This window comes from Pocillopora verrucosa, chromosome 6 (assembly GCF_036669915.1).
Source record: "Pocillopora verrucosa isolate sample1 chromosome 6, ASM3666991v2, whole genome shotgun sequence".
Taxonomy (NCBI): Eukaryota; Metazoa; Cnidaria; class Anthozoa; order Scleractinia; family Pocilloporidae; genus Pocillopora; species Pocillopora verrucosa.
The window spans coordinates 16,261,364-16,280,645 of NC_089317.1; the positions used below are offsets into that span (position 1 = coordinate 16,261,364).

General features: G+C 39.0%; 1 protein-coding gene and 1 pseudogene across 7 annotated transcripts; both read left to right on the plus strand.

The window, feature by feature from the left end:
- Nucleotides 1–49: 49 nt before the first annotated feature.
- On the plus strand, nt 50–2,814 carry LOC131792645 (putative nuclease HARBI1; annotated as a pseudogene).
- Nucleotides 1,500–18,282, plus strand: LOC131792666 (uncharacterized). 7 transcript variants are annotated; one of them, XM_066168626.1, is made up of 4 exons: nt 1,506–1,627; nt 11,572–11,676; nt 12,138–12,317; nt 16,499–18,282. In XM_066168626.1, the coding sequence occupies exons 3-4, from the start codon at nt 12,179–12,181 to the stop codon at nt 17,440–17,442; spliced, it is 1,083 nt and encodes a 360-aa protein (XP_066024723.1). In that variant the 5' UTR covers nt 1,506–1,627; nt 11,572–11,676; nt 12,138–12,178; the 3' UTR covers nt 17,443–18,282. The 7 variants fall into 7 exon arrangements, with proteins under 7 accessions (XP_058966058.2, XP_066024723.1, XP_066024724.1 ...); XM_066168627.1 differs by lacking the exon at nt 11,572–11,676 and adding an exon at nt 10,330–10,463 and having other exon boundaries at nt 1,514–1,627; XM_066168630.1 differs by lacking the exon at nt 11,572–11,676 and adding an exon at nt 10,335–10,463 and having other exon boundaries at nt 1,564–1,627.
- The last annotated feature ends 1,000 nt before the right edge of the window (nt 18,283–19,282 follow it).

The window sequence follows — 19,282 nt, forward strand, 5'->3', positions numbered from 1 at the left end:
TTTGATGCAAATTGAAGGTTGCTTGATCTAGTCACGCACTTCTGCATTCATGCCAGGCCAGAATACGGTGTATCTGGCTTTATGCAGGCAAGCCTCTGCTCCTAAATGGCTGGATTGGGATCTGGATATTACTTTAGGTCTCAGTAACTAAGGGATGACCACTCTCCAACCTTTGCACAGAACACCAATATGTACTATCAGCACGTCACGATAAGAACAATACTCTCGGATCTTGATCAGCACTGGATCTTTGTTGATCCAGTCGTTGTGGTGTGTGGTGTGACCTTCAGGGCTTGCATACGGTCTTGGCTCTCCAGCTCCAGGGAAAATACTTCACATGATTCTTCTGGCCGGAGGTTTCATCCTGTGCGGCACTAGACAAATGGTCAGCTAAGAGTATTTGGGAACCAGGTTTGTACTTAACTGACAGATTCGTTATAGCCTGAAAAGCATTCTTTGGAGACGGCAAGGAGCTGATAGTAGAGACTTCTTAAATATCGATTCCAGATGCTTTTGGTCAGTTTACTAGATATTGGTTGAATCTTTCATAAGTAAAGACTTTTCCTAGACATTTTGGTTCGAAAGGACCTACGGATTTCTTCTTTTCCGATATCTTATCTCTGAAATCGACAATTTTCCTCCATCTCTCTTCTTACGAAGAATTTTTGAAGGCTTCTAAACGGCTGTCGATTTTCTTGTTAGGAAGCTTCTCTGCCCATCGATGAACGCGGCAAAGTTGCTCAAGGAACCGATTCTTCTCGCTTATCGAGTCCTGTTGCCATCTCATAATCGCTCCATTGCTGCTCGAAAAGTCCCAGTTGCCAGCAACATCACCACGGCACTTCATAAGAATTGGTAGCGGAAAATTGTATGGTAATAACTTGATGATAAATTGGAGTAGTAGGTTGACCTGAGCAAGGTGCTGGCGATGATGGCGTGGCGATTTGCGCACCCGACTCAACGTTGTCGTTGTCTGCCGACATTTTGTTACACTTTGAGCACAAGATTCATTCTGAAATGACGAAGAATAGAAGGAAATAGCATCAGGAAGGCGTCTGGTGTTCGAAAGAGGGTGCAGAATCCTTAAATGATATACTTTTTCTCCTGACGCTATTTTAATACATGTGACCCTTTAACCTAGTGAGTAGCAGCTACCAAGTGATGCAAGATTCATATATCGAAACAATCACCTTGTTTGGAAACTCATTGTCTCTATCATGTATTCCAATTATACGTATCACCTTCATGACGTTTATTTTGCGTACAGTGGAATTTTTTCTTAACATACCCTTACGATGCCGTAGATCGGCGAAAGCTTGGAACAAAAAAAAGGCAGAAACTCAAGGCCTCAATCGAATCCTCCGTTTAATCGACATGCAACTGAAGGTCAACTTTAATTATGATGCATACCTATAAAAACTCTGATTGGTCGAGAGCATACAGTCACTAGACAAAACCCGTGCGAGGCCTGGCATTGATAATGCATAATTGTGCTCAAACTCATCTGATAATCGTTTTACTTCTGTTTAGTATTCGTGCCACGTTGTACCATAAGGCTGTATCGTTGAAAGGTTTTATCGTTAAGTGGAGGTAAAAAGAACGTCACAAGCGCTCTGAGCTGTGTTGGGTAAGTATATTTGCGTAAGTTTGACTGGTTTATAGTTTTAAACCTCACCTTATAACTTAGCTGTTTCTCACAAAGCCGTATGGAAGACTGAGAAGGAATCGAGCTGGGTCAAAGAAAGCTTCTCAATCATTGTTTGACAATTTAGAAGCTGTTAAAATAATTTTTTTCCAGTTCTGCGCAAGCTTCAATCGCAAAAGCATTCTTAGAATCTGATGCTCGCTTGCATTATTTGTTAAGGGGCTTACAGTCGTAGATACAATGTGGTTTATACTTGTAAGCGTTATCTCAAACCTTAACTGTTTCACACAAAGCTGTATGGAAACTGAAATGAAATTAAGCTCGTTTGAGGAAGCTCTTAACTCGATGTTCAAAAACTTTGAACCTGTTGAAATCGTTTTTTGAGGACAGCTTGAGTCGCACTCTTAGGATCTGGCCCCGGTTGTTCAAAGAACTGATAACTGCTATCAGCTGGATAAATCGCTATCCAGTGGATAAATTTTAACCCCGGCGTCATATCGGTTGTTCAATGTATGGATAGTGCTATCCACTCGCTATCCAGCGGATAAAATTATCCATGGTTAGGTAGGTAGTATAAATGGCCGCTGCTCGAGGTTCGTTCCATGGTCAGATCGTTCCAAGTCAGATCGTTGCCCGACAATCAACTTCGAGATAACACCACAAACAAATATGAACCATGCCTTCTCAGCCATAATGCAAGTCCTTGTCCTGGCCTCGGGTTCGTTTCTGCATGTGATCGGAGATACTTTTCTAGGATTTGATGAGTCGACTGCTAGCCGAGTAGTTTGTCGTGTGACACAAGCGATGACTTTGTAAGATTTCCGTCCATTCGTGCGGAACGAGACGATATTAGGGAAAGTATGTTTCGAATTGGTGGTTTTCCTTGTGCCATTGGGTTTATCGACGGTACTCACGTTAGAATAGCTGCCCCTCACGAAAATGAGCCGCACTTCATGAACCGGAAAGGATTTTACTCCATCAAAATGTCCAGGCAATCTGCGACTATCGAGGTAAGCATATATGTCTAGCTCTGATTATTGATTTAGCAAGGGCAACATGTCCGTTTTACCCCAACCTTTACTGTGCATACTATCATATGTAAATAACAGGAGTTATTTTGTCCTAAATGTGGTCATGAAAGCCGTAGAAATTTCGCATCCAATGTATAACGCTTTTTTGTCACGTAAGGAGCAGTGTGCGACAGATTGTCTTAACGCTGATACAATTTACCTTGTAAACAAGTGAATGAAATTCATTTAAAATGATCGACTTTTCGAACTGTGCGATCACCCGTCTGTTTCTATTGCTATCAGATGTAATCAGTTTTGTTTTTTGCAAACGGGTATTGAGTCTTCCAATGGTGACATGACAAAAATGAAAATAATCTTCGGTGATCACTAAATGTGTTCTTTAACATGGACATTCTTTTAGTGGACTGCATTGGTTCAAGTGCTGGAACAAAGCATTATTTTACAGAGCATGCTCTCGCTCAGTAGCATTGTTTAATAACGTGTAATTTGTCGTTGCTTAAAGATACAGGCTAAGGAATGTCTTGAAGTTTACCATATCAAGAAAGGGATAAATTGCTTAGGGTTAGCATAGTTAATTGTTGTTTTAAGTTACGAACTGTGTTACATTGTTAGCAGCAATCCCATTCCGAATACTCTATTTTGAAAAAATGAATGAAGTGATCCCATGATTACTGCTCCAAATTTGAGGCCTATGTGTTTGTTCACATTATGACAATTTTATAGGTAGGAGTATCAAAATTTGTTTACATAACATAAAGCATAACAGTTAAAAACCAGCCATCCTATTCACGTCTATAACCGCAGTTCAAATATATGACTTCCATATAAAAACCAGTTGTTGTGTATTGAATACAATTGAATTTTGCAGGAATGTCTACTGATGTTGTGGCTATATGGCCTGGTTCAACTCATGATTGCCATATTTTCTGGACATTAGCCATATGGGGTAACCTTGAACCTCAACCCCTAAAGACCTCAGGAGGAGCATTCAACAGAGCACACAAGATCACAAGATGTAGCATAGAGTGAACTTTTGGATTGTTGAAGAGGAGATTCCATGTGCTACACTCAAAATTGAGGATGGCTCATGACAGGGTATGCACCATAATTGAAACTTGCTGCACTCTACACAACCCCACTGTCAACTTAAGGGAACCAGAGCCAGGGGACTGTGACATGGATGATGAAGGGTGTGCCGCTGACCTTCACACCCAGTACTCTGGCCGTGAAACTGGTAATGCTGTTAGAGAGCACAATGCTCACAACTTTTTTAAATTTCTACACAGGGGGCTAAAACTCAAACATACACTTGATTGTAATATGTTGACACATACTGTTAATAGCATGCGATTCTAAACAATTAGAACCAATGGCTTTATGGGAAATGTTCACATAGTTACATGATCAATGCTTTATTTTTTCATGATTCACTAATATACGAAGCCTGAGGAAAAACTTCGACAACCTTCAAACCCATATTTTAAATGAACTATATTTTCATTTTAAGTCTTTTAGCAGTGTCAGAAACAAGAATTAATGATGAGAATATTGACTTATCCAATCATTCCAACTTACAATTTTGAATATGTTCCTATGCCTCTTAATCTGCTGGAGGTGTAGGAATTTAGAAAGACAACAATATATGATACAAAAGTCATTGCAAAACCTCTAATGAGGCTTTCACGCACTTTGGCTTGAAATTGAATTCACTAAGGAAAGCAATATTATTTGTGGAGTTGTCTACAGACAACATAATTCTGCTGACGGCTTCTTGGAATATTTTGAAGAAACTGTTGATTGATATAATGCCACTGGTAAATCAATCTACCTCGTAGGTGACATCAACATAAATATTCCTAAGTTGGAGACTTGTAATTATGCTCAGCAATTTTTAAATTGCTTACAAAGCTATGCTATTTCACCAAAAATTGATAAACCAATAAGGGTCTATAATAACTCTGTCTCATTTTTTGATAATATTTTCTTAAACAAATTTCAATATTATACTGCCAGTGGGAATATTGGTTCAGATCTCACTGATAATTTTTCTCAATCTTGCATTCTTAAATTGACCATTGAAACCACCAAACCTCGAAAAATGGCAACTCGCGACTATTCAAAATTCTCTCAGCAACTGTTTTTGTAGGAATTGTCAGAACTCACATGGGAGTCATTACCATCCACTGAGGATCCCTCCAAGTTATTTTCCACCTTTTATAACAAGCTAAGTATTTTATAAAGCTGATAAACTAATCAGTGAGGGAATTTGAAAAGCAATAAAAAAAATGAGCTTTTTCTCTAGTGATCAGAGACTATTGCACAGACAGCTGCTGAACATTTTGAAGAGAGAGGATACTCATGTGTTGTCCATACTTTAATTGACAAATTTAGAAAATTATAATCTTTTCAGTTTCATTTGTTGTTGTTATGTAATTTTATTCCAGTTTTAATATGTAATACCTTATTCACTTATCTATAACTTATCCTACTGTTCTTCATTGCTCGTGTAATTATGCATGCTCACCTAGTCATTTCCTCTGTTCAGTCAAACTTGTTATCAAAGAATTCATTTTATGATTGTTCCCCTCCTGCCTTGATTAGCTTCACTATTTTGCAGGTAGGGATTGTTAGATATGTATTTTAATTGCTAAAATAAATAGATGTTGTTGTTGATTCGTGGAAATCTTAGATGATGACAAATCTTTTTTTAGGAAAGTGTGAATGGCTTCTATATTCTATGCACAACTAACTGTGGTTATCATCTACATGTGTAACTATAATGCCATTGGCTTATGTGTTTTAGGGGTCCATGTTTTTGCAATTGAGGGTATACACTTGAAAGAAATAGTGACACTCACGATGGGCTTTTTGCAATAGTGCAATGTATATCCTACCTTTTAAAATAGGCATTGAGGTAATAGGCATTAGGCATGCTTGCTAGCATGCCTAAAACCTTTTATATTTCACCCCAAGATGAAGAAAAAGTCACACTGATTTTTTTAGCACTTGGAAAAGGAAAATTTTGGTGGAGGACGAATAATTTGTACTTCTTAACAAAAGCATTGAATGTCTACTTCTCAACCCTTAGTGGTAATTGTTCGAAATTCTGGAAGTTGGAGTTTGATATGGTCATTTCTTGAATTCACACAAATCAAGTAGTAGGCTTATCAGTTATTTCTTAACACAGTAAACTGCAAGATGCCTATTGTCACACTTGTATTACAAATATATGAAAGAAAGGAAAAACCAAGAAAAGTGCAGATGATACATCTGATGATGTCAACTTAAGGTGAACTTAAAGTGAGAAAATAACTTCAAATTAAAGTTTGGTTTCAACATCAATTCACATCCTATAACTGAAGATTTTTTCATTTGTATATGTAAAAGTGCCATTTTTAGTAAAGATTTCTGCATTAAGCATTGGGGTATTACATGGAATAATCCATGACCTTTAAACTTAATCTTATATAATTGTATAAATATTTCATAATAATGCCCCCTTCCCTTTTTTTTTAAATTTGGATATATTATTTATATGTGGAATAGTTTAAGGTAAAGAGTTCACTCCATAGGCAAAAATGGCTCAGAAAAAAACTTATAAAAGGTCTAGGTTTTCAAGCTTTGTCAATTGTGCAGAAAGTCATGTTTGCTGATTTTGCCCTTTTCAAAAATTGGTGGGGGCATTTGAACACAATTTTTGTCCTGGCAGTGGGAATTTCAACAAACCAATCTTTAAAAGTTCAAATACCTGGGGAGCTGCCAGGAAAAAGGGGGGGATGTCGAAGATTCCAATTGATTGATGTATTAGTAATAAAAGGCAACCAAATATAAACCATTATGTAACTAAGCTTGAATGTGTGCATTTCTGGGGAAATGGTGTATCAGTGATATGAAAATATGGGGCAGCTGACCACAACAATCCAAATATTAACCGTTTCATAAACTGTCTTCTGCTTCACTTCAGAGGTGAATAGTTGTTGTTGACATTACTAAAGATGAATAACACAACTTTTAGGCGAAAACTGTCCAATCAATTCATTTACTTATGGCGATGTTTACAGCAGATGCTGTCTCAGATCATAACTTTGTAGTTTAAAAAGAAGCCCAGTGTATGAAAGTTACAAACAACTAAAGATTTGATTAAAATGGTTTAATAACTAAATAAATGAATAAATAAAAAGCTACATCAAAATACACAGTGATCTAAAAGGAGTGAATTGGACACCTAATGAATAGCTCCCAGACTGAGGATCCAAAGGACACCAGTGTTTTCTCCAAAATGTTGTGAGCTTTCAATATATTTATTTATTTTAATTGTCCCGGTGATAATGGAGGTGTGCACACTCTGATTTGTTGAGGATTGCATCGCATCCCCATGTGCAATTTAACAGGGAATTCCCTTGTCAGGTAATGAATTTTCCTAGAGAATTCGAAAGCACCTGAGCAACTATACTATTTTTTATTTGCTGATGGTGAAGTGAATAATGTTGAGTAATTCGCTTGAGAAATATAAATGGTAAAATTTCCGCACAGCCCCATACTATTATAAAACAAATCTGAATTCCCAATGGCAGTGTATTATTTTTATCATTGTTTTCTCTATCCAAGAACTGAATGCACAATGTAGTATATAAGTAAAAGGAAAAAGTTTTTGACCCGCCGTGTACCTCTTCAGAAAGCGGACAAGATCAGGGAAGATCAAGTTCAATTAAGTCGTTGTCGTAAAAGTTTACTAACAACAAAACTTGAAAACTTGCTAAATTATGTGAAATTATTTGTAGTTTCCTGGAACAGGAGTATTTTCCAAATGTCTTTACAAGGTTTTTTTTAGGTTCAAAAAAGAAATCAGATTCCATTTAGTCGTTTTCGGTTTGCGTGAAGTCCCCTTAACGTTAAGCTTGAAGACATTGCTGTTTACAAGTAGGTAAGATCGCTGCTACTGTTCGAACGATTTGATGCGTTCAATTTACCTTGACCTTAAGTGTGACATACTTACTTTCACAACTAGACGGCAGATGGCGGCAAATGGCGTCCTGAACAAGATATGGACGACGAGTAGTGCTCGATTGGGCATGCGTAGTAGTATCGAAGTTTGTTTTCCCAACTTCCGGACGGTGAAGTTCACGTTCTCGTCGTCACTAAAGGTCCGAAATGTAAAAGTACGACGAAGCTACCCATGTTTAACAAGTCATTACCAAGATAAGGGCCTTTCCGCACTAGCGGACGAACTAGAATTGTTATGCAAATTTTTGTTTCGTCTGTTGCATCCATATGAACAATTTCAAAGCCTTCAAATTCCGTCGGCGCCTGATCTGTTCATAAGACCGGCCAACATAGTTTCCAAAGGATTCCACCTCCAATCTCCAGGATTTATCCCAAGTCGTTTTAAATTTTTTTTAGAATCCCTGAGATTTGCAGCAAATAACAATTAAAGTTTTTCTAGAAAACTGATTTTAGTTCGATTACACGCTTGTCGTAGCTCATACGACAAATGATTGACAAGGTTATCACGGTTGTGTTTATTCAGTCAATTTTGCTAAATTTAAAATTTAAAAATTTTGTCGGCGGTGCGTCTAAAGATTTGTCTGCTTCAGCCAAAATATGTTAAATCGGGACAAACCATTTATACTTATAAAATGTTGATGACAGAAAATTTGTCTGAATAAACAACTTTGTCGTCTGAGCAGAAAGGGCCCTAACTCCACTCATCGTCAACACGGCGCCGTACTCAATTCTTATCAAGAACGACTGTCTGTTGAAATTGTCATGACGATTATCAACTCGAAACGCTAAGCGTGAATAAAAAGTACGAGCGAAGCAAAACTGCTCTTATGAAAGAAGTATTTCCTGAAATGTCGTGCGTAACATTTATATTCTATGTCAATACTGCAAGCGACTCGTATTTACGTAAACAGGACAGCGCGCGTGGGAATTTAACGGGGTCACGATTCTAAAGTGTAATGTGAAACTACTTACTGGAGTTTCAACCTTACTTTTCAAAAGCTTCAAATCGCTGACTTTTGAAACCGTGCTCACGACCGTTAGACCTAAATTTCGAGATTAAGACGGCGATGTACTCCGTTTCGATAGGACGGGTATCGGCGGGATCATAATTTAGCTTTAGTTACGAGTTACTCGACTTCTAAGACATTAAACCCGAGCTGTTTCAAAAACAAGGAAGGAAGAACGGGGAATGGGGAATAGAGAATGAGGAATGGAGAATAAGGAATGGAGAATGAGGAATGGAGAATGAGGAATGGAGAATGAGGAATGGAGAATGAGGAATGGAGAATGAGGAATGGAGAATGAGGAATGGAGAATGAGGAATGGAGAATGAGGAATGGAGAATGAGGAATGGAGAATGAGGAATGGAGAATGAGGAATGGAGAATGAGGAATGGAGAATGAGGAATGGAGAATGAGGAATGGAGAATGAGGAATGGAGAATGAGGAATGGAGAATGGAGAATGGAGAATGAGGAATGGAGAATGAGGAATGGAGAATGAGGAATGGAGAATGAGGAATGGAGAATGAGGAATGGAGAATGAGGAATGGAGAATGAGGAATGGAGAATGAGGAATGGAGAATGAGGAATGGAGAATGAGGAATGGAGAATGAGGAATGGAGAATGAGGAATGGAGAATGAGAATGGAGAATGAGGAATGGAGAATGAGGAATGGAGAATGAGGAATGGAGAATGAGGAATGGAGAATGAGGAATGGAGAATGAGGAATGGAGAATGAGGAATGGAGAATGAGAATGGAGAATGGAGAATGGATAATGGAGTATTGGGGATAAGAGAACGGAGAATGGAGAATGGAAAAATGGAGGAATGGAGAGAATGGAGAATGGAGAAAGGGGGAATGGAGAATGGAGAATGGGGAATGGTGAATGGAGAATGGAGAGTGGAGAATGGAGAATGGAGAATGGAGAATGGGGAATGGAGAGTGGAGAATGGAGAATGGTGAATGGAGAATGGAGAGTGGAGAATGGAGAATGGAGAGTGGAGAATGGAGAATGGTGAATGGAGAATGGAGAATGGAGAATGGAGAATGGAGAATGGAGAATGGAGAATGGGGGAATGAGAGAATGGGGGAATGGGAGAATGGGGGAATGGGGGAAATTTAGAGATTAAGACGGTTTTAGAGATTAAGACCGTTTCGATAGGACGGCTATCGGCGGGATCATAATTTAACTTAAGTTTCGACTTACTCGACTTCTAAGACATTTAACCAGGACAGAGCTATTTTAAAAATAAGGAACGAGGAATGGGGAATGGGGAATGGGGAATGGGGAATGGGGAATGGGGAATGATGAATGATGAATGATGAATGGGGAATCGCTCTGACGAAGGGATAACGCTCAAAACAAGCAAGCACGCTGACTGTGTTGAATAACAAAAACAAAAATGTGGCTAAGACATGCGCTTTGACGCGCGCTTTTTTTTTTTCTTTTTGTGCAGAACACAATGAAGCTCGCAAAGGTTTTACGTGTGCGTTGGCCATGTACCTCTTAGCTGTACTATACATACATGCATATATCTCTGTCTCACGGGTGCGTAAGCACGAAACTCAGAGTTACTTAATGTTATTTCTTTCTCCTTTAGTTTTAGATTTTCAATTTCCAGATCAAGCGTTACATTTTCTTTTTTAAGGACAGCAAGGTGCAAGTATTGCCAGCATCTGGAATAGTAAAGATGGAATGGTATCAGAATAGATACTGGAGTTGCAATCTAGCTGTGACGCTTCACAGGGGTCTGAGGGTTCACAGGTTTCCGGGAGTTCACAGGTTGAAGTGACAGGCTGTAGTTTACATCCTAGTCCAAGAACTTCTATATCCACTGTTGATGGGCTTGAAACTTGTGCTGCATATAATTTGTACAAAATGTATGAATTCTTTAATTCTTTAGTGCTTGTGAGCAGTTCTACCATAAAGTAGTGTATACATTTCCTTAAAAATTACCTAAGGGAATTGGATGTAACACTCCTATTCATTTAGACAATATATTTATTGACATAAGTGGACTTACCAGAATCGACACCCCACGAAATGCCGCTGAAAGACGGGTCTGTTTCGAAAAGCTCGATAATTTTGGCTGTGGTAGCCTTTGGAGAATCTGGTTTATTTCCACACCTGATCTTCTTTCTAGCAGTGGTACATTTGCTGTGTTCTTTCTTTGCTCCACTCACCATTCCTCTCCACTTATCTTTCACTTCCATGACAGATCTTTTGGAAAATCCGAGCGCATTGACTTTGTCAGTTATTACCTCCCATACCCGACTCTCGTGTTTGTTAGAAAGTGTCGTGGAAATTTTACTCTTGACTGTTTTAATATTTTCTTCCGCCTCTTCGAAAATAACTGTCCATTCCGCAGGTGTAAAGTTTGGTTTTCTGGCGCGCTTTGCAGGGGAAGAAGCAACATTTTGTGCCATGTTGTCTCGCCACTAGCACGCGCAAGCCAAAAGATCACGCAACGCCTGGATTATCACGATGGCAACTGCCTGGACAGCGAGTTAGCCTTCGGATAACTATACACCCTCGCCATCCGTGCTTTTTGCAACAGCTTTTTATCCCCTGGATAGCCATCTTATACATCGCATAAACTTATCCAGTGGATAAATTTATCCATCCTTTGAACAACGGGATGTTTGATGTTTGCTTTGATGTTATTTTGTAGAGGTAGAACGGTTACATTAAGATCGGCACTCATGAAAGGACTAGTGCCCGCGACTCATAGCGAGGACTAGGTCCCTCCAATTAAACTGCCGTCTAAATTTTTCATCAGATGGTCTAGTCGCAGGGTCCAAAATATAGTTCTTGCGACTTGTCCCACGAATTTGAACTGGTTTGAATTCGTGAGAGAAGTCGCAAGAACTTGTCTCGCCAAATTTTCCAGGTTCCTACGTGTGAACTGTTCGTGGGACAAGTCCTTGCGACTAAATGAAACAATCCAATCACTTCAAAAGAGAAATATAACAATGGAGATGACCGCTTAGTAAGGGTAAGAATTACAATGATAGAGGGGAAAATTTTTGAGACTTTGGTGACCGATCGCTTAATACAGGGTTACCGCTTAATACGGTGTCGTTTAATACAGATTCGACGGTTTTTCAAATTTGGTTAAAACTACTTTGTAATCAAAGACAGTTAATTTTCACAAATTTCTCAGCTAGTAGTATAATGTTTGTGATGGGTGGATAGCGATATAAAAACCAGTCGGAATTTTGAGACGCCAATACCGCTTTACATTGGCGGTTAGCTAATTGGGAGAAAATACTTTGTCCCATTTAGCTTCGTCGCTATACAACTCTTCCCAATACTACAATATATTTCACCTCGACTAGCCACCAATACAATTCAATAATGGCGTCTCAAAATCGCGATTTTTATTAGATTTCATCCTTCTCTTTGCGATGAACTAATATTTTCTACCATAGGAATAAATATTTTTATTATCCGCAGGTTTAAAAGTTCAAAACGGGGTGACTTTAAACGGAACCAAAATGATCTTAACAGGGAGAGGCAAAGTTACCAATTTTTTTATTTTTATCCTTGGTTTGACCACCTTTCTCTTGTACGCCTCATACCAAGCGAAGTTCGGACAAGAAATTAGCCAACCCACTCACAGCAAAAGAACAATTGGTAAGTCAACGAGTTAGAAATGATTTACAGCATTAGATGCTCATCACATGAATTATGCCGTTAAAGCCTAAATTAAGACGCAGGCAAATATTTAGGAAAATAAAAGTAACATAACTTAGTTTGAACAAGGGAAATAACAACACTTCCAAAAGCTTAAGAGGCTTAGTTACTTCGTGTTGTCCCGTTCACCAGAAATTAGCCCTTCGCAGTGTAATGCTATCGCAGATTCAAGATAACAAACTGGAAATCCTTTAAATTAGTTTCCAAAATTGACTAAGTACAATGATCATCCTGGGTGATGATGGATAATTACCGTAGAGAACACGCCCCTCATCACTTAGTCTTGGCTATTCCGGTGTATAGGGTTTCATATCGCTCTGACGCTCTGTCAGTTTCGAGCTAGTCAACGCTTTCTCGCCCACACCACCACCCTTAAAGGTTTAGTTTATTGATCTCTAGCGACGTTCTCGAGCGGTTAATGTCTCCTTTCAGTTGGAGAAGCATAACCAATTCAACAGCATAAGCAAATTAAAGCGCAACTACCGGCATTACGAGTCTCCAATGCATGCATGACAACAAAGATGAAATTGAATACCAAATGCGTATTCGCGTATTCGCATCTCTGGCTGAGACTGGAATATTTTTTTCAACACCCTGGGAGGGATAATATCGCATCCTGTAGCTCTCCTGATGTTAAATGACTTTAGTGATTCCGGCTTAAACTTTAGTTTCACTTACTGAGCTGAAGTTGAAAAATTCATTGAGAGAGATATTCTTTTTGATGAACTGGAAAGGAACACAAGCGTGATCATTCAGGTCGCTCACAGCCGGTGCGCTTATGCTAAAAGAATGCCTACTTAGGATATCTGCAATCTCGTTGTGTTTTTAAATAATGGTTTTGCCTTCAGTTAATTGAATAGTTTCGGACATTGCTCGGCGAAGTATCCATTGATCTTCTCAGGCTAACAACGCGATTTCCCTATTGCCGACACTTTTCCCAATCGCTTCGATCTTTCATGATATAATACTTGCTCTTAAATTGATTTCGAAAGTGAACAGCGGCTATCTAGTCAGGAAGCACTGTCACGAAGGGCGCTCATTTTTCATTTTCGCTAAACATTTTGAGTAGAAGCAGGCAACATAGCTTAAAATCTTCGTCTTGCCACCCTGATTAAGAATCGTGCTGTTGCCCACTCCAAATGTTATGATATCTGTCATTAAGCGGGTTTTTTGTCTAGGCCCTCGCTCCTGCAGCATGAAAACTAGGCTGAACTATAACATTTATATAAACCCAATAAAAAGTGCACAAAAGGATGGGGAAATAGCTGAATCTTTGCTACTTGACGTTTAGAGCTTGATAGACAGTAGTGTGGGTGATAAAATGCGTCACGTGATCAGTTATGAAGAGTCACGTGACTTTCCAATAAAATCGGTTTTAAAGCATAAAAGACGCTCTATTCACACTTTCCTTTAATATAGTTTTCAACTTACTGACGTTTCTCATTTCGATTTACATATCCAACAATAAAAACACAAAAATGCAACGGGTGATCAGATATGATTGGTCACGTGACTAGATAACAACCATTGAATAGATACTGAATTAGCCTTAGAAGGAGAAGAGAAGAGGAAGTCGCTTCTGGCATTTCATGCAATTACTGGCTGTGATACGACAAGCCAGTTCTATGGTGTGGGCAAGGCATCGGCATGGAAAGTCTTCGAAGATGCACCTGATCTCTTGGAACACCTTGGAGAAGAAAGCCAAATCAGTGCTGACGTTCTTGCCAAAGCTGAAGCCTTTGTATGTAAACTCTACAATCCGGGAACACAAGAAGTGGAAATCAATAAAGAAAGAGCAGCAGCGTTTCGCAAATCCAAGAAAGATCTTGACGCCCTACCTCCGACTCAAGATGCACTGATTCTCCACATAAAGCGGACAAACTATCTGACCATGGTATGGAATAAAGCACTGGAACCATGTCCTTCTCTCCCAAAACCTGAAGACAGCGGATGGTACTACAGTAAAGGCCATCTGAAGCCAAAGTTAATGACGCGCGAAGAAGTGTCAGCGGCGTGTTTACAGTTAGCATACTGTGGGTGCTCCCGAGAAGGCGGATGCTATGTAAACCGACGCTGCACTTGCGTTCAACTATCTCTTTGCTGTTCCAAGGCATGTAAATGTGGCGACAGGTGCAGAAACGACAGGAACACTGCCGGAGAGGCGAATGAAGCATGACCTATAACTTTGATAAGGTGGAAGTCACATGGTGGTCTTGTGTAATATAAGATACTTTGCTTATGGTTTATAAGCTTGTATTTCTGGCTTAAACCGTGCGGCCAAGTAGAAGAAAGTTCAGTCTTTTTACACGAAAAATGCTAACTCATAGGAAATGTTACATAGGTTGGAAACGCTATAGAATGACTGAAAATAGAATGATTTCATTACATCACGTGACCCATCATAGCTGATCACCCGTTGCATTTTTGTGTTTTTATTGTTGGATGTGTAAATCGAAGTGAGAAACGTCAGTAAGTTGAAAACTATATTAAAGGAAGGTGTGAATAGAGCGTCTTTTATGCTTTAAAACCGATTTAATTGAAAAGTCACGTGACTCTTCATAACTAGTCACGTGACGCATTTTATCTCCCACACTACTGTCTATCGAGCTCTAAATGTCAAGTAGCAAAGATTCAGCTATTTCCCCATCGTATCGTGCACTTTTTATTGGGTTTATATAAATGTTACAGTTCAGCCTCGTTTTCATGCTGCAGGAGCGAGGGCCTAGACAAAAAACCCGCTTAATGACAGATATCATAACATTTGGAGTGGGCAACAGCACGATTCTTAATCAGGGTGGCAAGTCGAAGATTTTAAGCTATGTCGCCTGCTTCTACTCAAAATGTTTAGCGAAAATCGTTTTTTGGCGAGCTGCCTCCTGACTAATCACTCCAGAGTTAAAGCAGGGCGGTTATAGTTTCGTGCTTTTCTTCTTTACCAAGGAAGCATGATCATCAAGCACGTCTTTTTAGCAGTTTTTCTCATGCGCAGTACACATCACTAATGTCTTAAAGGTGCTTGCAACAGCGAAACGAATTAAAAAACATCGTTGTATCTTACAGAATTGAATTTCTCAAAGTTTCTTCTCATAAAAGTCTTGGGACCCCTTTTGGGGCACGCAGCTCTCGTAATTGCACATACCAGATGATTATCAGTAATATCTGGGTTGAAAACACTTTCGTGCAAGGATTTAATTCTTTTGAATGTTAGAATTACGTCAATTAGAGTTTGGCTATTCGCCGTAACTCTAGTTGGCGTACTAACAAGCCTTTTAGATTGTATATTGTAAACGTAGTATAGGTTTAGCAGATGTCTCCCCAACTTTGCCGTTCCTTGTCGGGTTCCAAAATGTTACCATTCACGTCTCTAATTAGAGTGTAATTGTCCGAAAGCCTGCTGATCAATTCAATTGGTCTTTCCCGTTCGGATGACCAGATTTCTTTGGCCATTTTAAACGGTCTGTAAAGACGAATCCAAAGTAGATGTCTATGAATCCTTTTGAATTCTGACCTCAGTGTTTATTTATTCTAAACCAACGAACTGTTGTGGCATTTTTAATTATAACGCGCTTTGTTTAAAGGTCGCACCCTGCATATATTATGAGGCCACCTTTGTAATTTGTTCTATCTTGTCGATTTGGCTTGGATCCTTTAGCATAGAACCGGCTTTCTGGATAGCTGTCATCGATTTTGGAGTCCGAGAGAACTAGAATATCTGACAAATTGTTTATCAGCATGTTCTTAACCTCGAAGAGCTTGATTCCGCCGACGCTGTTTGTTTTCTTGTGATAGGAAGAAGCGAAATAAACTAGCTCGAAAGTGCTTTCTAGGAAAAGAAACCATCTCAAAAACTTCGCTCATCGTAATTGGTCTTATTTCACGCGTCCCCAAATCGATTTTTTTTTATACCCTTTTTCTTCTTTTCTAAGTAAGGTGATCATTCTTGAAGTTCTTTTCATTGGAAAGATCCCCAATCATTATAACAACGTGAAAAGCTTAATAATTGACTATTTCCGAAGTTCTACACTGAATCAATTTCCCTCTCTAATATTAAATTAAATAATTCTGGATAGTCAAACTTGATTGCGAGTACTTCAAAACAAACGACATGTTGTTTATCGTAGATGAGATCGTCTGTCGAAAGGTTGTTCCAACTCAAGCCACAGCAACAGCCACAGAAAAACCCACTAATAATTCATTGCCAAAGGTTTTCGTTTATCTCATTCAAACAGAACAATGCCTTCCTTCAAACTTTGCCTCTCCTTCCGAGATCGGCGACCCCGAGACGTGTAAATGTGATGTCATGGTGCTAAGTTATCGTACCAAATGTCAAGTGCAAAAGCCGCCTCACATCACTTATTTGTTCTATCCCAATACTGGATGGGGAACAGGACGAAATGTGCTGTATTTTGCTGCAATTACGAGATCCCCAGAATACCATTATTACATTTTTATGGATGATGATGTGGTACTACATTTCAATTCATTTGCTTCGCCACAAATGAAGAGGCTTCCGCCGTTTAGAGTCTTCGAACATTGGCTCCTAGATTACGAGCCTGTAGTTGGAGTTGTGGATTACAAATTGCATCATGGGGCCATCTGGACCAATAACTTACGCAAGAAAATATGTAACAAGACGGACAGTCCCCTTGTGATACCAACAGTATGGTATGATGCCCTTTTCAATGCATTTCATTACAAATCTATCGAGCATCTCTTCCCTTACCGTACGCAATATCAAAACATAAGCTGGTGGTCATCGCAAAGGTATATGTTTTCTGCTGTGGAACTGATATTTCGAGGCCAGGCATTGATGTTTGTGCCTGTTACTACGGGAAATCCAAAACATCGCCCATACCCAAGGTCTCTAAAGGACGCAAACTGGAGAGATTACATCGATACGATTCGAAAGGAAGCTCCTTTAATTTACAGAAATCGAACTTTATTCGAAGAATTTAGGCAGAATCTTGCAAGTTACGTTATCAACACGAAAACATATTGCATGAATGTAACACGGCATCAACAGATTAAACCATACGCTCATTTTGATTTTAAGACAGAGATGTAGTTGTTGAGGTTAGTGAAGAGGTAAACTATAGTTCCCTATTCTTTCTTATTCTGGGCTCAATCAGTGGATAAGATGCTAAACCCATTCAATTATAAGCCCCTTTGTTTGTTTATAAACTTGTTGAACTGTAACAAAGTTTCAACAAAGTGATGTTCGCGAGGAGAATTAGGACTGAACCGCTAACACATTGGAATCAAACCATTTTTCACTTGGTCGGTTGCATTCAGTTTATTTATTGAGGAAGTATTTCCTGAGCCATATTTTATTCACTATATCTGTGTGTTAGTACTTTCCCTATGACTGGGGAGTGTAACGGGCCTTCTTCTTATTATTATTATATTACTGTTTAGACCTCTAAATAAAAATTTTTATCCTAACCGAAATCACTGCTCTCTGTATGAATCCAGAGATTTAGTAACCTCGCTTTCTCGATCCGTATTTTCAATAAGTTAGAGAACCTCGTTGAGGGCCATCAGAAAGGGAAAGACTCGAGCCTTAACGAACAGAAGTGAAGGTCAGTAAGAGGTCTATTTCTTCACCAATAAAAAGTGTGCATTAAATTATCGTAACCAATTGCGTTTTGAGATGTCAAAGGGTGAACAAACTTTTCGGGGATTAGACTTTGAACGGTGCCATCGTAAAAACATCGATCGTAGTAACCTGGCCTTAAATTCAATTCATAATCATTATGCAAGCTTCAAAAAGGCTGCTGCTTTGTTCCTCCACAAAAAAAAAAAATTGAGTCGAGAATGTCTTTATGAATGAGAAAACAGCAAAGAGACTTTTCATAAATCACGATTAAGCAGCCAGGCTGTCATGCATGATTCGATATGGTTTCGGTCGTTGCCCATTTTTAGTACATATGACAATAAATACCAAAAGTTAGTTTGTCTTAGGAGTGAGGGGGGGACTTAATTATTTTCTGGTGAAAGAGGGGAGTTAAATTACTGCCAGTGTGACGTCACTAGCAACAAAACAAGCAAGAAAGACTCTTGAGTGTTAAGCTTGCTGCCTTGTGTTTTGAACTTGTGATCACCGAAAACTCTCTGTAGTTTTTTTCTTCGTGGACTTTGTTATGATATTCTGTATATAGCGCTGGTATATTACTATGCAATATCATATTTCTTATTAGTCTAAATGATTTCGTAATTCAGGCAACGGGCTGGGATGCATTTTTAAACGGTTTCTCCCCATGTATCTGTCTTTATTCATAATAAAGTTCGAATACATAACACACATGTCATTGGTTGAAAGAGCGTGCTCTATCAAAGTACAAAGCATAGAACTGAGCTAAAGCTGTCACGCCATCCTCCAAATGGTAATATGTTTGACCTTTTTCAGGACTTCTTTCAAGCTTTTCGTTAATTGAAAGTGAAATTTCGTAACAAGCGAGAAGGCAAGTAGCAACAGAAAAAACAAACAAATGTTTATAAACATGTCAAGCGCCGTAATTAACCTTATTATAACGTAAGCAGAGACGAAAATTCCTTAAAGAGAAAACTAAAGGACAGTCCGATTTTGAAGGTTTTCACGCTCGGTCAGATAGCAAGCTTAGGTACGATAATAAAAATCAAACACAGCTAAATTCTCGCATAGTACATACAGTTTCGTATTCGAAAATAAAACAGAACAAAACAGCAATGATGAAAAATATAGCTAAACTGGCATAGCTATTAAAATTCATTTTTATCATGACGGTGTCAGAGCGACTGCGATCATACTGAGGTCCATTGTGGCTAGCTCATCATTTCAATCTCCGGTCATCGCAGTCAAGAAAGCCTCAGAAATTACATCGGCCGCCCTTCGAGTGAACAACTAAGAGCTTACACTGATATCCTTT

Excerpts from the sequence above, each read along its gene's own strand:
- LOC131792666 (XM_066168625.1), top strand. The coding sequence starts at position 10,522 with ATGGGCTTGAAACTTGTGCTGCATATAATTTGTACAAAAT. Across the intron at positions 10,562-12,137 it reads GCATATAATTTGTACAAAAT|GTTTAAAAGTTCAAAACGGG; the intron begins GTATGAATTCTT and ends TATTATCCGCAG. Across the intron at positions 12,318-16,498 it reads TCACAGCAAAAGAACAATTG|ATGAGATCGTCTGTCGAAAG; the intron begins GTAAGTCAACGA and ends TGTTTATCGTAG.